The sequence below is a fragment of the Gadus macrocephalus genome, chromosome 5, assembly GCF_031168955.1.
Source record: "Gadus macrocephalus chromosome 5, ASM3116895v1".
NCBI lineage: Eukaryota > Metazoa > Chordata > Actinopteri > Gadiformes > Gadidae > Gadus > Gadus macrocephalus.
In genome coordinates, this window is record NC_082386.1 from 9277739 (window position 1) to 9298150 (window position 20412).

At 43.1% G+C, this 20412-nt stretch overlaps 3 protein-coding genes across 6 annotated transcripts; 1 reads left to right on the top strand and 2 right to left on the bottom strand.

Annotated features, from left to right (window-relative positions):
- The first annotated feature begins 68 nt into the window (after positions 1 to 68).
- On the top strand, positions 69 to 4456 carry hmgcl (3-hydroxy-3-methylglutaryl-CoA lyase). Its single transcript, XM_060052054.1, has 10 exons — positions 69 to 221; positions 406 to 489; positions 626 to 733; positions 873 to 968; positions 1775 to 1923; positions 2053 to 2116; positions 2442 to 2630; positions 3004 to 3129; positions 3465 to 4280; positions 4325 to 4456. The coding sequence occupies exons 1-9, from the start codon at positions 123 to 125 to the stop codon at positions 3567 to 3569; spliced, it is 1020 nt and encodes a 339-aa protein (XP_059908037.1). The 5' UTR covers positions 69 to 122; the 3' UTR covers positions 3570 to 4280; positions 4325 to 4456.
- Positions 4457 to 4933: 477 nt separating this feature from the next.
- Positions 4934 to 8779, bottom strand: gjb3 (gap junction protein beta 3). 3 transcript variants are annotated; one of them, XM_060052056.1, is made up of 3 exons: positions 8397 to 8533; positions 7955 to 8125; positions 4934 to 6785 (listed from the first exon to the last, which is right to left on the bottom strand). In XM_060052056.1, exon 3 carries the CDS (start codon positions 6713 to 6715, stop codon positions 5804 to 5806), a length of 912 nt encoding a protein of 303 aa, XP_059908039.1. In that variant the 5' UTR covers positions 6716 to 6785; positions 7955 to 8125; positions 8397 to 8533; the 3' UTR covers positions 4934 to 5803. The 3 variants fall into 3 exon arrangements, with proteins under 3 accessions (XP_059908039.1, XP_059908040.1, XP_059908038.1); XM_060052057.1 differs by lacking the exon at positions 7955 to 8125 and having other exon boundaries at positions 8397 to 8779; XM_060052055.1 differs by lacking the exon at positions 8397 to 8533 and having other exon boundaries at positions 7955 to 8157.
- Positions 8780 to 9946: 1167 nt separating this feature from the next.
- Positions 9947 to 12492, bottom strand: LOC132457741 (gap junction beta-4 protein-like). Of its 2 annotated transcripts, none has more exons than XR_009525759.1 (3): positions 12232 to 12492; positions 10725 to 11798; positions 9947 to 10667 (listed from the first exon to the last, which is right to left on the bottom strand). XR_009525759.1 is itself a non-coding variant. In XM_060052058.1 (3 exons), the coding sequence occupies exon 2, from the start codon at positions 11669 to 11671 to the stop codon at positions 10829 to 10831; it is 843 nt and encodes a 280-aa protein (XP_059908041.1). In that variant the 5' UTR covers positions 11672 to 11798; positions 12232 to 12492; the 3' UTR covers positions 9947 to 10667; positions 10803 to 10828. The 2 variants fall into 2 exon arrangements, 1 of the variants encoding a protein (XP_059908041.1); XM_060052058.1 differs by having other exon boundaries at positions 10803 to 11798.
- Positions 12493 to 20412: the final 7920 nt, after the last annotated feature.

Below are 20412 nucleotides of genomic sequence, written 5' to 3' on the forward strand. Positions count from 1 at the left end.
TGTGTCCTATACATAGGTGTTATGAGTAGCTACATTATATCTACTGGCCAGCAGATGGCAATAAAGCACCGCATTAATTAAAGCTCCCTAGCGATAAAGGAAACCTGACAGGCTAGAGCAACATGGCGGCGCTCATCAGAACCATCAACAGAAGCATTTTCATCTCCAGGATGGGTCATCCATGTTTAGCCCTCGGCGGCTCCGCTACTGTGGCAAAATCAGTAAGTGTCATCGAATCGAGTGGATGCCAATACATAAGATTATGCCTGATGCCAGCTTTGTTTAAGATCATTGCTACGATGATTTGTTGGCGGTAGCTACTAGCTTCCTCACTTAATCTGACCCTGCCAACATTTCTGCACTTTGTCCTCTGATAATTAAATATTTTGGTTCTATTCCACGTAGGTTGGTGGAAGTTCAAGTAAACGTCTTCCTGATAGAGTGAAGATAGTGGAGGTCGGACCCCGAGATGGGCTTCAAAATGAGAAGGTAACATTCATTAAGGACCAATGGTTATCGTAGCCCAATATAAAACAAAACATCAGTGTATTCACAGGGGCGCATGAACGAGTTATAAGTAAACTGCTGTTGATATCTTTTCCCGATTTGCTATCTCCATCTTTAGACAATTGTACCTGCAGAAACAAAGATTCGATTAATTGACATGTTGTCCGATTCCGGCCTGTCAGTCATTGAAGCCACCAGCTTTGTGTCCCCCAAATGGGTTCCACAGGTAATCTTCTTGGCATATTTATTCGGTAAAGTCAATGCCAATGATTATAATTACGTCACCAAACGCGTGCAACATCAGGTGGATGCATGTGTGTGGTTGAACCCATGATGTTCATTAACATCTATGCTTTAAATGACAGATGGCTGACCAGATGGAGGTCATGAAGGGGATCCGTAGGAAGCCTGGTGTCTCCTACCCGGTCCTCACCCCTAACCTCAAGGGCTTCCAGGCCGCTGTAAGTAGTCCTCTACCACACCAGTCGCCTACCACCTCAATACAACCTCCTGGAAAGCACCTAGTCCACTGTCACATGTAGTCCTCTCCCTAACTGTTTGTTCAGCAAGCAGCCGCATCCACAGCTCCTAAAGGGGTGATTATGGTACCACGTCGACGCAACGCAAGGGGTTTACGGACCCGTTACGTCCTTGCGTACATCCTTGTGTTTAACTGAGGAGGAACAACAATGTATCCTGAGACCTTAGCCTCCTGGGTGCCTTGCTATGACACATGCCGAGCAATATATTTGGTGGCAGCACTTTGATAAAGTTAAGATCAGGGAAATTCAAAGTCATATTATGGCAATACTTTTACATTTAGAGCATTTAGCAGACGCTTTTATCCAAAGCGACTTACAATAAGTACATTTGTCATAAGACGTGAAACAATATACGCTGTCAGTACAGTAAAGATGTTCATAGAACCAAGTGCAAGTACTAACAATCGCTGGGCTAACCAATTCCCTGTGTACAGCAATGCTAGCAGCTACTGCAGATGTTACACAATTAAGTACTATGAATAAGTGCAATGTAGATTAAGTGCGTACAATAAATGCGTACATTAAGTGCCAGGACGTACAACATACAATGGTGGCCGGAAGGGGCTTGGTAGCTATGCAACGAGTCGAGGTGAACTCTGAACAGGTGAGTTTTGAGTCTTTTGCGCAATAGTTGGAATAGTTTGAATAATGGAAGATCTGAAGCTCTAAGGGGGGAATACCAAACCAACAGTATGTGGTGCGTTTGGTCATTTCCTCTCTGGTAGGTTGAGGCTGGAGCCTCGGAGGTCGCCATTTTCGGAGCAGCCTCTGAGCTCTTCAGCAAGAAGAACATCAACTGCTCTGTGGAGGAGAGTCTGCAGCGCTTCGAGCAGGTCATGGCGGCGGCTAAAGCGGCCGGCGTAGCCGTCAGAGGGTGGGAGAACATGCGTGGAAAAGCACATTATTGCAGTGGGCCACAGACTCAAACACTCGGGGCTCAATCAGATTTTCCTTCTAAAATGTAACTCACTCCCACTCACTGAAAACCCTTTCCCTCAAACAGCTATGTGTCCTGTGTGCTTGGATGCCCGTACGAAGGCAAGGTGGCACCTGCTAAAGTCGCACAGGTAAGTACTTTGACTAGGGCTGAGGTGGGACCCATGCTGTTCTGTGCTTGACACTTTTCGGGAACCTTGTATGCGATTGCTTACCTGGCTCTCTTGAAAGGATGCGTATGTTTGGATTTTGTACATTCATTTGTCATACTTGAGAAGTTAAACTCACAATGGTACATAGCTATTTGCTCACTTTCTTTTCCTATATCCCATATCCTATATAAGATGTTGGCTAGCATGTTATCTGGTGAAAGCCTTTTTGCTCCAGAAAATCCATCCCATAGTCTTGGTTGTTTCAGAATATCAGGCTTACATCACTTTCCTGTCGTCCTCGTAGGTAGCAAAGCGTCTGTACTCCATGGGCTGCTACGAGATCTCCCTGGGCGACACCATAGGGGTGGGCACCCCGGGGGGCATGAGTGAGATGCTGGAGGCGGTGAGCAAGGTGGTGCCGGTGGGGGCGCTGGCCGTGCACTGCCACGACACCTACGGCCAGGCCCTGGCCAACATCCTGGTGGCCCTGCAGGTCGGGGCTCGCGCTTCTCTTGGCACACATGTGTTTGGTTGCTTGGTTATTAAAAGGAGGAAGTGACCCACTTTCTGTCATGTTATGTAATTCTATTGTTGTTGTAAGCTTGACCAAAGGCAACATTACAGAGGCAAACTGTGCTTTTTTATTAATTAAAAGCAAGGGATTTCCTTTTAGAATGTGCTTTGACCTTGATTGACTTTCAAAAGTAATGTTAAATGTGGTACATTTATTTACATTTTTAATCATGCAAGTACAGCTTTCAGTCGTGTGTATTCTTGAGACAGCCGGCCGGAGGCAGCGTATGACAGTGTTCTTATACCAGTGCCGTGTTCTAACCTGCCTTATGTGGTGGTTGTTGTTCTGTCAGATGGGCGTCAGCGTGGTGGACTCCTCGGTGGGCGGGCTGGGCGGCTGCCCCTACGCCCAGGGGGCTTCTGGGAACGTGGCGACGGAGGATGTTGTGTACATGCTGCACGGCCTCGGCATCCAGACGGTAAGAATCCATCCCTGGATTTTATGTTTTTGCCCATGCCACCCCGCCCCCAAACCCTTCCTCTTCTATTGTACAGCCCTCACCAGTCACTTCCTAGCTCTTCCCATGGGGAAAAGGCCCTATCTGCGTTTATCAGATGTTGCACAGTCTAAACAGGAAATGTATTAACGTTTTTAACGTTTTACATCTTTGATGCATTATCTTTTCAAACGGTCAAACCTTGAACCCCGCACCCTTAACTCTTGAAAGGTCTTGACGTCAGCACGCCCACCCTTTTTATTGACGCCAGTTGCTTGCTTTGCTCCGCTCCCCGCGGTCTTTATTCTCCACGTCAGGGCGTGGACCTCCCCAAGTTGATGGATGCCGGAGCTTTCATCTGCCACTCCCTCAACCGGAGGACGAGCTCCAAAGTGTCCCAGGCCACCCACTGCAAGCTGTGAGCTGGGGCCCTCGCCCGCGGCCCACGTCGAGTGCGACACATCGTTTTCAAAGCAAGGTGCAAAGGTTGGGTTCGCTCGGGCTGGGAAGGTCCGGGTTTTGTACACGTGGCTGGCGACACCAAAACACAACAGCTGGTAACACGTTTGGTGGGATTCCGTCGGATTCAAATGTGAGAAACGATTCCTGATTCCTACTAGCGACACAATCTGTGTCGCCTCTTGCTTATACACATGCAAGTGAAGTACAGGCCTGGGCTTTCTATGAACTGCATTTCTATGAGGTTGATTTCTCAACATTGGTTCTCTATGGTGCCTTATATGCAGTCTGTTGAATACACCCAAATGCCTGTCACATGCTGTTTTGACAGATTTTCTTTCCGCTTTGTCGTAAAACTCAACCTTGGAGACAGCCGTTCTTTCATATTTGTTAATCTTCCGACATTTTAAGGACTTGAGAAACCAGTAATGAGGATGTATGTTGGGTGTGATTACAAAGGGCACAAATTTCTCTATTTATTAGATTTCTATGAGCATCAGGGAATAATGGCTTAATGGTGGTCATGAACTCTTTTCCAGTGGAAGAGGGGGGGATCATCAGGTCCCATGATGCAACGTGGTTCACATTAATTTAGCTTTTTCAATGTTTTTTTTAAAAGTGTGTGTGTGTGTGTGTGTGTGTGTGTGTGTGTGTGTGTGTGTGTGTGTGTGTGTGTGTGTGTGTGTGTGTGTGTGTGTGTGTGTGTGTGTGTGAGAAGAATAAAAAAAAAATGAATGACAAAATAACTGCTGTTTATCATGTTAATGTCACAGTCTTGTCTTTTTTGACCATGATAATTAAAGGAGCATTTACCACCTTGTGTGTGACCGGTCTGAAGGAACAAGGATCACCTGTTGCCTATTTTAGTATTTGTTCTGATACTTGAAACAACCATTTGAAAGGAACAAAAGAGAGTTCTTCAGCACACCCTTAACACCTGACAAACTAGCTTGACAGGTACGCTAGGATTATGCCCTCATTGTGTGCTTTGAGGTGAACCTTGAATGTTTATCAGCTTCACATACTTAGAGATACTATGCAGCTGCAAACAACTCGAAAGACGATCCTAAATCAACAGATGTATTGTATGAGAGATGCTGTCACACAAATAGTAATACTGACTCAAAATACTGTAATCATAACCACACAAGTACACAAAGAGACAAGAATATTAAAAATTGTATTGAAATATATGTTAGAGTTGGTAGGTGTATTGCAGCGTTTTGGTCACAGAAGAGCAACACTGGATTTCAGATCACTATCACTTTAAGCTAAGGCTTTGACAAATATAATGTATTCACTGGGAAACAAAGAGCTAACAACATGGTTTGGCTCAACACTTTATTCATTAAATATCCCAAGTGGGAAAAAACTTTTTTCCAGCTAACGACTCCATTGTCAACAATTATCCAGGATTTGTGGACCCCGTTCTTTCTCGCAATGAAGCTTTTGCTCCTTGGCCGCAGATGTGGAAGAGTTAAACAACTGCATTCCTATCGACCTGTGCAGAATCAACAGTGGTCTGGGATCTAAATACAGGCGCTCTTATGTACATGCGGCCAAACACAACCCTGATGGAGGCAAACATTTGTTAGAAGTGCACAAAAACATCTGGGTCACTGCTTTAGTATGAGGAGTATTTACATATTTGATACACCATACTGAGTGCAATTTGACTTCTTCTGAATGAACAGAAAAATTAGCATTTTGGGGTTGGCGGTAAACAAGAAAAGAATGACACATGGTTTAACAGGATTCCTTTTTACTGTCATTTTTCATAATGACAGGTTCCCTGAAATGCAATTTCCCTATAATACACATTGCGAGAAAGAGTGTCAATGACAAAGAGTTGGTTGGATGCCTGAATACCGGAGTCAGGCGTGTCCTTTGTCCCAACCTGAATTTCTAGAATAGAGGAGCTAACTTCCTTCTGAGTCGTCCTCCTGAGTCGTGCAGAAACTGCCCCACAACAATAATCCAAACCGAAACACTTTGATACAACAAACGCTGCATCGATTTGGTCCCAGTTGATCCCCATCCATCACAAAGCAGGCCTTGTACCGTTCAAATCATGGCCATTGCGTCAGGCCCAGATCCACGACACAGCTCTGCATCCAAGGTTAAACAAAGTTTCATAGAACTGATCTTCAGTCAATCTCTACCCCTGGACGCGGCGTCTCTTCTCATCCCTGTGTCCCTATAGTCTCCTTGGGTTGTCCAACAATGGATCAGAAGACAGGTTGGGGGCAGAAGCCCTCATCTCCGCCCTCATCTCCGCCCTCAGCGAGTGCATGGCGGGCTGGTACGGAGGCTTGCAGCTGGTCCTGAAGGACGGAGGCAAGTCCCTGGTCACGTTTCGCTTGGACATCATCTCCATGGGGTAGCTGTTGGGGGCGTGGTTGTCGTCGTAGCCGGCGTGCGTCTCCTGCGGCATGCCCCGGGTTCGCCGCTTGAGCTTGTTGGCGCAGCGCGCCACGCGCTTGGAGATGAGGTAAATGATCTCGCAGATGTTGAGCACGATGCACAGGGCCGAGGCGCCCACCATGAAGTAGGTGAACACCTTCTTCTCCGTGGGATGGCCGATGTAGCAGTCCACCTTGTTCGGGCAGGGGGACACCTCGCACTTGACCAGGCGCGGCAGGTAGAAGCTGTCGTAGATGTAGTGCAGGATGTAGAGGAAGGCCACCTCGATGGCCGTCTTGACGAAGAGGCTGATCACGTAGGTCCACCACAAGCCGCCGTGCTTCTTGCCCGTGTTGTTGTACAGCTTTTTCTCCTCGCCGAACTTGATGCGGTACTTGCGCTCGCGCTCGTCGCGGTACGCCACGTGCATGACCACCATGAAGGAGGGGCAGGTGACGAAGATGAGCTGCAGGGCCCACAGGCGGATGTGGGAGATGGGGAAGTAGTAGTCGTAGCACACGTTGGCGCAGCCGGGCTGCTTGGTGTTGCAGTCAAAGTCCTTCTGCTCGTCGCCCCACACCCGCTCGGCCGCCACGACGTACACCATGACGCGGAACACGAACACGATGGACAGCCATATCCGCCCGAACGCCGTGGAGTACTTGTTCACACCGCTCAGCAGGGATTGGAAGGTCTTCCAGTCCATGACGTCGGCTGGGTTTCACGCCGGCTCTCTACAGAACCTCCTCTCTTTCGTTTTTGACTGACTTGAAGACCTGAATCCAGAGGAAAACAACGAGGGGTCAGGGTTGATGACGGATGAAGGGTTGATACAAATATATATATATATATCTGGTAGACACTTTTATTCAAAGTGTGTTGCAATATCCCAAGAACGCACATTCTTATCCCAAGTGGGAATCAAACCCCTAACCCTGGCAGTGTAGCTGCTCAACCAGTTGTGGTCGACATGGCATGTCGTCTTGAATGTGTATCTAACAGTTGTAGTGTGGTATAGTGTCATCTATTGACTGTATCTAGTCTGTCCTCATGGTGACCATTATATTGTAACGCTATGCCTCCACTATGCCTCAGGATTATAATTCCTCAACACAAATAACAATTGGCCACACACATACGCATATACATTAGCCTACCCTGCACTCACACACACACACACACACACACACTGGTAACACCATATTTGTATCTCAATGACGTCCATGACACTCATACATACTGGAGGATCTGCCCCTAAATTCTGATATTAATAGGTTAACCCATTATGATGTGAGGAATTTGTGAATCTGACCGGTTCCCTTCTTTCAAGATGTAATTCCCCCATCAGAAGAACACACACACACACACACACACACACACACACACACACACACACACACACACACACACACACACACACAGGCCTACCAAATAGCTACTTGTGCCAAGAAATCTAAAACCCATGAGAAAAACAAATCGTCTTTAACTAATACAATTTCACAACATCTCTCTCTCTCTCTCTCTCTCTCTCTCTCTCTCTCTCTCTCTCTCTCTCTCTCTCTCTCTCTCTCTCTCTCTCTCTCTCTCTCTCTCTCTCTCTCTCTCTCTCATAGGCCTATGTATAGTTATTTTGTTGAATAAAACCTTGCTAGGCCTACAAGCTACCATTAATAACAGTGGTTATAATTATCACAATTATGATGACCACGACCAAAACCGAACATTCCTTCACGCACATTTAATCTAATTTGGTAGGGCTGCCTAGTCGTTAAACAGGTAATTTGATCATTGCATTTATGTAAATAACAGTTACCTATCAGTGTATTCATTTACAGCGTTTAATAACCCTTTTATGGGGGAGAAATGCCACATTACTTTCTCAAATTACATCGCGGCAAACTACTGGAGTAAACGAAAGATACAAAAGAGGCAACCAGCCACTTACCAAAAGTTTTCTCAATTCATCATGTCCAAGGCCGAGTGGACGTACAGTCTAATGTTTATATGGCAAGTATAACTGTTCGTTTTTTCTCTATTTAGAAAAATTGTATTAATACTGAGATGTTTTTACTCCACATAGGGAAACCAGCCGTCTTGAATGCGCAGTGGAGCTCGCCTGTGGGTGGGGTTAGAGGAAAATTAAGGTGTGATCAAGATCTCTCTCTCTCTCTCTCTCTCTCTCTCTCTCTCTCTCTCTCTCTCTCTCTCTCTCTCTCTCTCTCTCTCTATTTCCCCCCTCTCTCAAAAAAATGTTTTTATCCAAAGCGATTGCCTTGTGTGCGGTAGACTATATTGCAGCAAAAACACTCAAAATATGCTCTATATCGACTATCAAGCCTTTACACGTATCTACCAAAAACTGATTATTGTCTGTTTTTACGTTGTACGTTTTTTTGCGCAACCGTCTCTCGAAACAGACTTTTGTTCGTGACTTGTTGAAACTTGTTACAAGACTTCTCTGCGTCCGGAGAAGCCTGCAGACAAGCCTGTAGCAGACACACCCTGAACATCGTTAGGAGCGGACCTCATTCATCAGGTAGTCTGCCAAGCAGTCCGAGTTCCCTTCCTGCGTCGATTGTCAGTTTTCCACAAGCATCCACCAAAATCATTCGGCTTTGAACAACAACAAAAAAGAGAATGAGGTCTTTCGGGCCATTTACAAAGACCATGGTGGTCTGCTTTACATTTAATAACAAATCTCTGATTTAGCTCAAGTCCATTACATTTCACACGTTTTTCACAAAATAAAACAAAAGGCCATGTTTAATTAGGAACCTAATATGAACTGGGATGTAGTTCAAATAAGGAATAAACAATGGACTACATGGCACGAATTGGATAGGATAACATTTATGTAATAAGTAGGCAGTAGTGGATAACTACATATTTGTTTACTCGCGTGTTGCTCACATATTTCGACTAGACATTCTTGTATCATTTTCGCGAAAGATAAACAGGCTACAGTATCTGAAAAGGGGATTGAATCTCGAGTAGTGTTTTGAGCACGAAAACATCTGCCATAGCAACTTGCTGGAATTCATCATCAATGGTTAGTGGCTCCTTTGAGCGAGATGAAGAACTGGTTCAGGCTGTCTGCCCCGGCGCGCCCAGAGGAATGCACACGGTGACTCAGCCCATGCGAGCTAGTGTTGGCGTTAAAAAGGCAACAGGAAACCTCAATTACATGGTTTAGTTTGGGACTGTGGCACGATGCTGGGTTGGTAGGCCTACTGGGGTTCTGACACAGAGGAAAGTTCACGGTGATCTGTGCATTTGTCGTTCCATCTTTGTGAGTGTCGAGGGGAAGGTTAACATGATGTCGTTATCCTCCGTTCATTTTCACTAACTGAACAAACACTTTTCATCTCATGTAAATACATACCTTAATAGCTAACAAGAAGGTGAAACTCTTTCAACGGGTGCCACACCCCGCCGTCTTTCCATCCCGATGAGTCAAGCTATGGACTATCCCCCGCCTTTGGCTTAAAAAAGAACCAATCATTCAGAACAATGGGGATTGGTGGTTGATTCTATTGCAATATAATTGTGTTAATGAAATAGTCAATTTCAATGCATCATATTAATAACTTTTATAACTCATGATCCTAAATGTGGAGTGGCCAACCATGACTATTTTGTCTTCAATGAAAACATTGTGATGTTCCTTCCATTATTATTATATTCTGTATATATCTTGCTTTCAAGGTGAGCTTGGTATAACACAGCCTAACATAACACATTAAAAAAAAATACTTAAACTTGGATTTGAATAATAATAATAATATTCTTTATTTACAAAAATGTTTAAGAAGCATCGTTTCAAATAAAATAAAATAAAATAAACATCAATAAATTCCTGATGCATAAACATCTTCCCAGAAAAATACATCAACTGTGTTTTTTTTCTTGTCTTCAATGTGTATACCTTTGATCAGGGTGTGTGTGTGTGTGTGTGTGTGTGTGTGTGTGTGTGTGTGTGTGTGTGTGTGTGTGTGTGTGTGTGTGTGTGTGTGTGTGTGTGTGTGTGTGTGTGTGTGTGTGTGTGTGTGTGTGTGTGTGTGTGTGAACCATCAGTAAGAAATTGTAGCCTGTTGGCCTCGAACAAAAACAGCCCTGGTAACAGAAAAACATAAATGTATCGTTTAAGATATGGCAACGAGTGATTGCATTTATAGGAAGGAACATTTTTAATCAGACTCCACTTTTGAAATTTCATTTTGATCGAATACTACAACTCTCCTTTCGCACCAACTTGGTATTTTTATTCCACGGTTATGGAACCTTGTCTGTAAACATGAAACCAACTCAACCTTTAAAGAATCTGTATCCCTGATGATGGCTTACATTACAACCGCGCCATCCTCCCGTAGTCCAGAACATTCATCGGGAGGCTAATGCGCATAACAACACTACAGCAACAGTAGCCGGTGCCATTGTCAAAAGGCGGGACAGGGAGAAGTTTAGAGGTGTGGATTGCAGTGGACCGAAGGGGCCATCCGCCCTCAAGAAAGACTGATCTGTAGTGTTTCCTGCCACCCCCCCTGGAGTCCATCGTCCCAGAAAAGACCTGCAGTGCACCCAGCTCCTCATGGGGGGTTGACCTCCTCATGTGGGCGTGACCTCCTCATATTGGGGGGACCCTCTCATGACAGGGGGACCTTCTCATATGAGGGGACCTCCTCATGTGGGGGTGACCCTCTCATGACGGGGGGGACCTCCTCATGGGGGGGTGACCCTCTCATGACGGGGGTGACCTCCTCATGGGTGGGTGACCCTCTCATGACGGGGGTGACCTCCTCATGCGGGTGACGAGCCCTCCTCATCTGGGGGTGACCTCGTCCGAAGCGACGGCCACACTGTACGACGGCGCAGGCGTGCCGGGTTGAACCTTCTCCACCAGCCTCAGAGTGTTGGCCTCCACCAGGTTCCCGCTCTTGCCCCCCGCCAGCGAGGGGCCCAAGTCCCTGGCCTGCTGGTTCTGGTGCGAGCGGTGCTGGTCGTGCAGCTTCACCACGCCCTCGCGGCACTTCTTGCCCACCAGGTACACGATCTCAAAGATGGAGAGCAGGATGCACACCATGCTGGTGACCACCATGAACAGGGTGAAGATGCGCTTCTCGGTGGGCCGCGCGATGAAGCAGTCCACCGTGTTGGGGCACGGCGCCTCCACGCACTTGACGAGCGAGGGGAAGTCGTAGCCCTCGTACATGTAGTAGATGAGGTACACGAACACCGTGTCCACGCCGATCTTGAACACCAGCGTCAGGACGTAGGTCCACCACAGGCCGCCGCGCTTCTTGCCCGGGTTGGCGTACAGGCGGCGGCAGTTCTCGCCGTGCTTCGCCTTGTTCTTCTTCTCCCGCTCCTCGCGGTAGGTCACGTGCATGACCACCAGCAGCGAGGGGCAGGTGACGAAGATGAGCTGCAGGGCCCACAGGCGCACATGGGACACGGGGAAGAAGTGGTCGTAGCACACGTTGTGGCAGCCCGGCTGCGCCGTGTTGCACTTGAAGTCCTTCTGCTCGTCGCCCCACACCTTCTCGGCGGCCACCACGAACACCATGACGCGGAAGAGGAAGACGATGGAGAGCCACACGCGGCCAAACGCCGTGGAGTATTTGTTGACCCCGCTGAGGAGGCCCTGAAGGAATGCCCAGTTCATGGCGAGGCTGACTCACGCAGGCTTTCCTGCCTGCTTTGCCGGAACCAAGGGAAGGAGAGACTCCTCACTCTCGCTCGCACTTAGCTGAGATGTCCCAGTGAGCCTTCAAAGCGAAGTCTCGGGTTATCTAAAGGCGTGAATACAAAGAGTAAACGTTGGTATCAATGAGCCACTAAATTCCCCCCCCCCCCTCCCCCCAACCACACACGGAAACACACGGACACACACGGACACACGCACACACACGCAGATACACACGCACGCACACCAACGAGGAGACATTAAACTATTCACGATTATAAACTTTGCAATCTTTTGAACCAGGGCTATCCACAGTTTTACAGTTTTACAGTGAGGAAATAGGCACAACGACTTCAATTGAAGCCTAGATATCTTGCGCGTCTGCGGTACATCGCTGTCTTTATGGAATCCGCGCTTTAAAGCGTAGGCTTAAGTCCACGTAACTTGTAGGGGTACAGCCTAATTAACAAAGAGATAGCCGATAACTGTAACAAAGGAAAATACAGAAACTATATTCGTTATTTGAAGTTTGTACTCACAATAGGGACCTCAGCAGTGTCGAGAGGGAAGAAAACGTTTTCGATAGCCTAGATCGCAGTGATACAAAAAAAAAAGAGCGAAAAAAAAACTCAGGATCTTGCTCAACCGCATAGTGCAGGGGTGGAGCAAGGCATTTCTTCTAGCTACAAAAAAAACAAACCTGTCCAGGTGTGGTTTTAAAACGATGCTCTACAGCGGTTCACCCTTGCTACTAGTGTCAGGAATGGTTAGGGCTCGGTGAAAAGTACTTACTAGGTACCAGGCGTAGGTTTAGGTGTGACGCTTGCCAAGAATTCATGTGGTGTCATGTGTCATGTGGTTTAAAGAACAAAATTATCTTCAATTATACACGTCTGCCAAGCAGGGACGTGGGAAGTGGAGGTGCTTAGGGTGCTGCAGCACCCCCCTGGCTGTAACTGCAAGTGAGAAAGTTTTCTGAACAAATCAATACTTTTCTTTTTTTTTTGCATAATTTTTATCATACAACATGATTTTTCATTAAATTGTTTTTATGATATATATGATATTATCATTTCATTTTATTTAGAAAATTGTCTGTGTAGGCTGACGTAGGCTATGACGCACAACATAGAACTGTCCATAGCTGAATATGGTACTATGCTGATTTTACATAAGCATGTTGGTGTTCAACATCTGTTGTAGTGAACATTATAAAACTGGTGTAAAATGTTGCTGCCATATTAATAGACACGTTGAATGTTATCGTTTTGATTCTCGAATCCCGCGCGTAAACTGGTTGGCAAAAAAATAGCAAAGACGGGCCGTTCACTTGACGGAGAAACCGTCACTTTCCTTATATCAGACAACTCGTAACTCTGGATGAAAATGAAGGCTTTCTTTTATTGTCACTTTCCTTTGTAAACCTTTAGAAATAACCTCCTGAATCCTTGTTATAACGCTGTGTATAATCCCGGACCGCAACAGCTTGTCGGCATGTTGTTAGTGTGTGAAATTCAGCACAGTATCAGCCGAGTTGACTCTAATTTCCAAATTGTTTACTTGCTAACGTTTGTGAATAACAGTGGCTAGTTGGCAGAACTCTTTTTACACACCAGTAGAGTGTTTATCAGAGCAGAGCCCTGAATGTGACGTCACCCTTCATCTCACCTCTGTAAACAATGGATGTTGAGCAGCATTTATTATGACGTCATTATATAGACTCTCTCTCAGCACGCCCCCCTCGGACTGACTTCCCGCGTCCCTGGTGTTACCCCCTATGTTTTATTTGCTACATTTCGACAGTGTTACCCCTTATGGGTTTTTCATGACGACAGATAAAAAACGACAGTATTTCCCTTATAGTTTATTTGACAAAAACAACAGTGTTACCCCTTATGTTTTTTTTCATGACGACCAAAGAAAAACGACAGTGTCACCCCTCATGTTTCATTTGATAAAAACGACAGTGTTACCCCCAATGTTTTAATTGATAAATATCTCCACTGTAACACCTTATGTTTTATTTATGACGACCGATAAAAAACGACAGTGTTACCCCTCGTGGTTTTTTTCATGACAACCAAAGAAAAACAACAGTGTTACCCCCTATGTTTTTTTTGATGACGACCAATAAAAAACAACGGTGTTACCCCTTATGTTTTTTTTCATGACAACCAATAAAAAACAACAGTGTTACCCCTTATGTTTTTTTTCATGATGACCAATAAAAAAAACAACACTGTTACACCTTATGTTTTATTTATGACGACCGATAAAAAACGACAGTGTTACCCCTCGTGGTTTTTTTCATGACAACCAAAGAAAAACAACAGTGTTACCCCCTATGTTTTTTTTGATGACGACCAATAAAAAACAACGGTGTTACCCCTTATGTTTTTTTTCATGACAACCAATAAAAAACAACAGTGTTACCCCTTATGTTTTTTTTCATGACGACCAATAAAAAAAACAACACTGTTACACCTTATGTTTTATTTATGACGACCGATAAAAAACGACAGTGTTACCCCTTATGTTTTTTTTCATGACGACCAATAAAAAAAAAAACAGTGTTACCCCTTATGTTTTTTTTCATGAAGACCAATAAAAAACAACGGTGTTACCCCCTATGTTTTTTTTCATGACGACCAATAAGAAACAACAGTGTTACCCCTTATGGTTTTTTTCATGACGACCAATAAAAAACGACAGTGTTACCCCTCGTGGTTTTTTTCATGACGACCAAAGAAAAACAACAGTGTTACCCCCTATGTTTTTTTCATGACGACCAATAAAAAAACAACAGTGTTACCCCTTATGTTTTTTTTCATGACGACCAATAAAAAACAACAGTGTTACCCCTTATGTTTATTTTCATGACGACCAATAAAAAACAACAGTGTTACCCCTTATGTTTTTTTTCATGACGACCAATAAAAAACAACAGTGTTACCCCTTATGTTTTTTTTCATGACGACCAATAAAAAACAACAGTGTCACCCCTTTATGTTTTTTTTCATGACGACTGTTATGTGCAGGTCTGCTCCATGTTTTGCAGTGCTCCTGGAGCTCCTCCTTCAGCCCCTCCTTCGCTTCGTTACCTGGCACCTGCTGTTGCCTATAAAGCCTGGGAGGCTTTATACGCTCCTTCTCTCTAGCCAGGGCCAGCAGCACGGTTCCCATTCACCAGTGTGTGTAACCTTAGTGACAATAAACCCGGTTTTCTTATATCTAATCCTTGTTTGTTGACTTCACGTTACTCCCCTCGAGCCGGGACGTAACACGACCAATAAAAAACAACAGTGTTACCCCTTATGTTTTTTTTCATGACGACCGATAAAAAACAACAGTGTTATCCCTTATGTTTTTTTTCATGAAGACCAATAAAAAACAACGGTGTTACCCCTTATGTTTTTTTTCATGACGACCAATAAAAAACGACAGTGTTACCCCTCGTGGTTTTTTTCATGACAACCAAAGAAAAACAACAGTGTTACCCCCTATGTTTTTTTTCATGACGACCAATAAAAAACCACAGTGTTACCCCTTATGTTTTTTTTCATGACGACCAATAAAAAACAACAGTGTCACCCCTTTATTTCTATTATTTCGCTTATGTTTTTTTTCCATGAACAGTGTTACCCCTTAGATTTTATTTGACAAAGAAAGCAGTCTTTGTCAAATAAAGAACGACAGTGTTACCCCTTATATTTTATTTGACAAAGACAACAGTGTCACCCCTTTATGTTTTTTTTCATGACGACCAATAGAAAACAACAGTGTTACCCCTTATGTTTTTTTTCATGACGACCAATAAAAAACAACAGTGTTACCCCTTATGTTTTTTTTCATGAAGACCAATAAAAAACAACAGTGTTACCCCTTATGTTTTTTTTCATGACGACCAATAAAAAACAGCAGTGTTACCCCTTATGTTTTTTTTCATGAAGACCAATAAAAAACAATGGTGCTACCCCTTATGTTTTTTTTCATGACGACCAATAAGAAACAATAGTGTTACGCCTTATGGTTTTTTTCATGACGACTAATAAAAAACGACAGTGTTACCCCTCGTGGTTTTTTTCATGACGACCAAAGAAAAACAACAGTGACAGCCGTGTTACCCCTTATGTTTCTTTTCATGACGGTTTTTCATCACGACCAATAAAAAACGACAGTGTTACCCCTTGTGGTTTTTTTCATGACGACCAAAGAAAAACAACGGTGTCACCCCCTATGTTTTATTTGATAAATACCGACAGTGTTACCACTTTTATTTATTTCATGACAGCCGATATAAAACGACAGTTACCCCTCATGTTTTTTCCATGTTGCCCAATAAATAACGACAGTAGCACGCCTGTCGACGATTATGCGGTGATCCGAACATGAGCTGTTTAGAGTGTTAACCTCGAAACTTAACAATGCACCATCAAGACACCAAAAAATATCATCACAAAGGTTATACTTGACTTTATAATTCGCATGAAATAGAGATAAGAGTCTTCCAACAGAAGACATCAACCGGACTTGAACCCCAGTCTCCAGGGGGTTAGCTCACAGCTCTCTCCACTTCCCACTGCGATTTGTAATATTATTCGGACTGAGGTTATATATGACAATAGGCAATAGACATGATAGCATTATGTTTAAAATTAATGATATTGTGTTTTCCACAGAAATTGAGCCACGGTCTCCAGTTGGTTAGGCAGAGTGCACGTCACTGCACCACTGTGGCGATGACAATGCATAATAATCAATCATCAATAAAGAGGATATACATGACATTAAAATGTATGTGTGTATTTCTATTATTTCACTTATGTTTTTTTTCCATGAACAGTGTTACCCCTTATATTTTATTTGACAAAGAAAGCAGTCTTTGTCAAATAAAGAACGACAGTGTTACCCCTTATATTTTATTTGACAAAGACAACAGTGTCACCCCTTTATGTTTTTTTTCATGACGACCAATAGAAAACAACAGTGTTACCCCTTATGTTTTTTTTCATGACGACCAATAAAAAACAACAGTGTTACCCCTTATGTTTATTTTCATGACGACCAATAAAAAACAACAGTGTTACCCCTTATGTTTTTTTTCATGACGACCAATAAAAAACAACAGTGTTACCCCTTATGGTTTTTTTCATGAAGACCAATAAAAAACAACGGTGCTACCCCTTATGTTTTTTTTCATGACGACCAATAAGAAACAACAGTGTTACGCCTTATGGTTTTTTTCATGACGACTAATAAAAAACGAGTGTTACCCCTCGTGGTTTTTTTCATGACGACCAAAGAAAAACAACAGTGTTACCCCCTTAGTTTTTTTTCATGACGACCAATAAAAAACAACAGTGTTACCCCTTATGTTTTTTTTCATGACGACCAATAAAAAACAACAGTGTTACCCCTTATGTTTCTTTTCATGACGACCAATAAAAAACAACGGGTTATCCAAGGTTAAAAAAAGAAAAGAAAAAGTCACTGGTTTTAAAAAACGTCATGTTTTTTTTCATGAAGACCAATAAAAAACAACGGTGTTACCCCTTATGGTTTTTTTCATGACGACCAATAAAAAACGACAGTTACCCCTCGTGGTTTTTTTCATGACGACCAAAGAAAAACAACAGTGTTACCCCCTATGTTTTTTTTCATGACGACCAATAAAAAACAACAGTGTTACCCCTTATGTTTTTTTTCATGACGACCAATAAAAAACGACAGTGTTACCCCTTGTGGTTTTTTTCATGACGACCAAAGAAAAACAACAGTGTTACCCCTTATGTTTTTTTTCATGAAGACCAATAAAAAACAACGGTGTTACCCCTTATGTTTTTTTTCATGACGACCAATAAGAAACAACAGTGTTACGCCTTATGGTTTTTTTCATGACGACCAATAAAAAACGACAGTGTTACCCCTCGTGGTTTTTTTCATGACGACCAAAGAAAAACAACAGTGTTACCCCCTATGTTTTTTTTCATGACGACCAATAAAAAACAACAGTGTTACCCCTTACGTTTTTTTTCATGACGACCAATAAAAAAACAACAGTGTTACCCCTTATGTTTTTTTTCATGAAGACCAATAAAAAGCAACGGTGTTACCCCTTATGGTTTTTTTCATGACGACCAAAGAAAAACAACAGTGTTACCCTATGTTTTTTTTCATGACGACCAATAAAAAACAACAGTGTTACCCCTTATGTTTTTTTTCATGACGACCAATAAAAAACGACAGTGTTACCCCTTGTGGTTTTTTTCATGACGACCAAAGAAAAACAACGGTGTCACCCCCTATGTTTTATTAGATAAATACCGACAGTGTAACCACTTTTATTTATTTCATGACAGCCGATAAAAAACGACAGAGTACCCCTCATGTTTTTTCCATGTTGACCAATATATAACGACAGTAGCACGCCTGTCGACGATTTTGCGGGGATCCGAACATGAGCTGTTTAACCTCTAAACTTAACAATGCACCATCAAGACACCGAAAAATAGCAACACAAAGGTTATACTTGACTTTATAATTCGCATGAAATAGAGATATGAGTCTTCCAACAAATGACATCAACCGGACTTGAACCCCGGTCTCCAGGGGGTTAGCGCACAGCTCTCTCCACTTCCCACTGAGATTTGTAATTTAAATCGGTCTGAGGTTATATATGACAATATGCAATAGACATGATAGCATTACGTTTAAAATTAAAGATATTGTGTTTTCCACAGAAATTGAGCCACGGTCTCCAGTGGGTTAGGCAGAGTGCACGTCACTGCACCACTGTGGCGATGACAATACATAATAATCAATCATCAATAAAGAGGATATACATGACATTAAAATGTATGTGTGTATTTCTATTATTTCGCTTATGTTTTTTTACCATGAACAGTGTTACCCCTTATATTTTATTTGACAAAGACAGCAGTCTTTGTCAAATAAAGAACGACAGTGTTACCCCTTATATTTTATTTGACAAAGACAACAGTGTCACCCCTTTATGTTTTTTTTCATAGTTAGTTAGGCCTTTAAGTTCCCAAAGGAACATAGGCCATCGACAAAACCCCTCCATCCTCTCCTGTCTTGGGCCCTCCGCTCCAGTTGAGGCCAGGCCAGCCCTTCTTTCTTCATTTCCTGTTCTGTGGTTCTTCTCCAGGTGGTTCTCGGTCGGCCTCTCTTCCTCTTGCCCTGTGGGTTCCAGGTTAGGGCTTGCTTAGTGATTGACTTCTGTCTTCTGAGTGTATGGCCTATCCATTTCCATTTCCTCCTCCGGATTTGGTTTTCTATTGTTTCTTGTTTGGTGAGTTCCCACAGGTTGGCGTTTGAGATGGTGTTGGGCCAGTAGATTCCCAGGAGGCGTCTGAGGCACCGGTTGGTGAAAGTCTGCAGCTTATTGAGTATGTTAGTGGTGGTCTTCCAGGTTTCAGAGCCATATAGAAGGGTGGACTTAACCCTAACCCTTTTTTTTCATGACGACCAATAAAAAACAACAATGTTACCCCTTATGTTTTTTTTCATGACGACCAATAAAAAACAACAGTGTTACCCCTTATGTTTTTTTTCATGAAGACCAATAAAAAACAACGGTGTTACCCCTTATGTTTTTTTTCATGACGACCAATAAGAAACAACAGTGTTACCCCTTATGGGTTTTTTCATGACGACCAATAAAAAACGACAGTGTTACCCCCTATGTTTTAATTGATAAATATCGACAGTGTTACCCCTTATGTTTTTTTCATGACGGCCGATAAAAAACGACAGTGTTACCCCTTATCTTTCATCTAATAAAAACGACAGTGTCACCCCATGTTTCATTTGATTAAAACGACAGTGTTATCCTTTGTGTTTTTTTTCATGAGGACCAAAGGAAAACAACAGTGTTACCCTCTATGTTTTATTTGATAAATATCGACAGTCTTACCCCTTTTGTTTTTTTCATGACGACCAATAAAAAACAACAGTGTTACCCCTTATGTTTTTTTTCATGACGACCAATAAAAAACAACAGTGTCAAGTCGCACGCTCTCCGTCATCTGCATTTGGCCTTTGCAATCAAAAATGTGTGTAAGTCAACACTTAATGTTAGATCATCTATACAATAAGTGAGGACTCCTATTTGTATTTCCTGATGTAATAGAAAATCGTATTATGATTGTTTCTTTTATTATGATAAATTAAACTATTATTGCCCTGCTTTTAACTTAATTCCAACTATAATTATTTATTTCTGTCAATTTCTGTCAAACTACAAAAACCTTTTTTTTATAAGAGATTATGGTTGTAGAATAATTTTTTTAATCTTATTGTTCAGGGGTTCACAAGCTTTTTGTTTTAACCTGGACCCCATTTTAAGGCAGGAACCAAGTCCCCCTCCTGGGACTGTGGACAATGTTCTGGGACCTTTCCCTGTCCGAGGTTTTCAGGAACCCAGCGCCTAGGGGCCCAGTCCTTGGAACAGTCCCTGTGTATCCCCCTAAAAATACATATTGTTTAAAGTCAAAAATGCTCCTCAAACCCATCTGCATGTCAGGTGACCCCACATTGGGACCCCAAGGTTGAGAAGGTTTATACAAAGCAATATTTAAGTGAAACTATTCAAATGGCATGCAGGCACACCTTTAGGCTGTCATGGTTGGTCAATAATGGTATTCAGCAGTCATCCTCCACCAACTCCCTGACCTGGAGGGACTTCTGCTGGAGAAACA

Bases quoted from the DNA above. Each gene is read 5' to 3' on its own strand.
- hmgcl (XM_060052054.1), top strand. From the start codon at position 123: ATGGCGGCGCTCATCAGAACCATCAACAGAAGCATTTTCATCTCCAGG. The intron at 1,924-2,052 runs GTGGGAGAACAT...TCCCTCAAACAG, and splicing joins GCCGGCGTAGCCGTCAGAGG to CTATGTGTCCTGTGTGCTTG. The intron at 3,130-3,464 runs GTAAGAATCCAT...TCTCCACGTCAG, and splicing joins ACGGCCTCGGCATCCAGACG to GGCGTGGACCTCCCCAAGTT.
- gjb3 (XM_060052057.1), bottom strand. From the start codon at position 6,715: ATGGACTGGAAGACCTTCCAATCCCTGCTGAGCGGTGTGAACAAGTAC.
- LOC132457741 (XM_060052058.1), bottom strand. From the start codon at position 11,671: ATGAACTGGGCATTCCTTCAGGGCCTCCTCAGCGGGGTCAACAAATAC.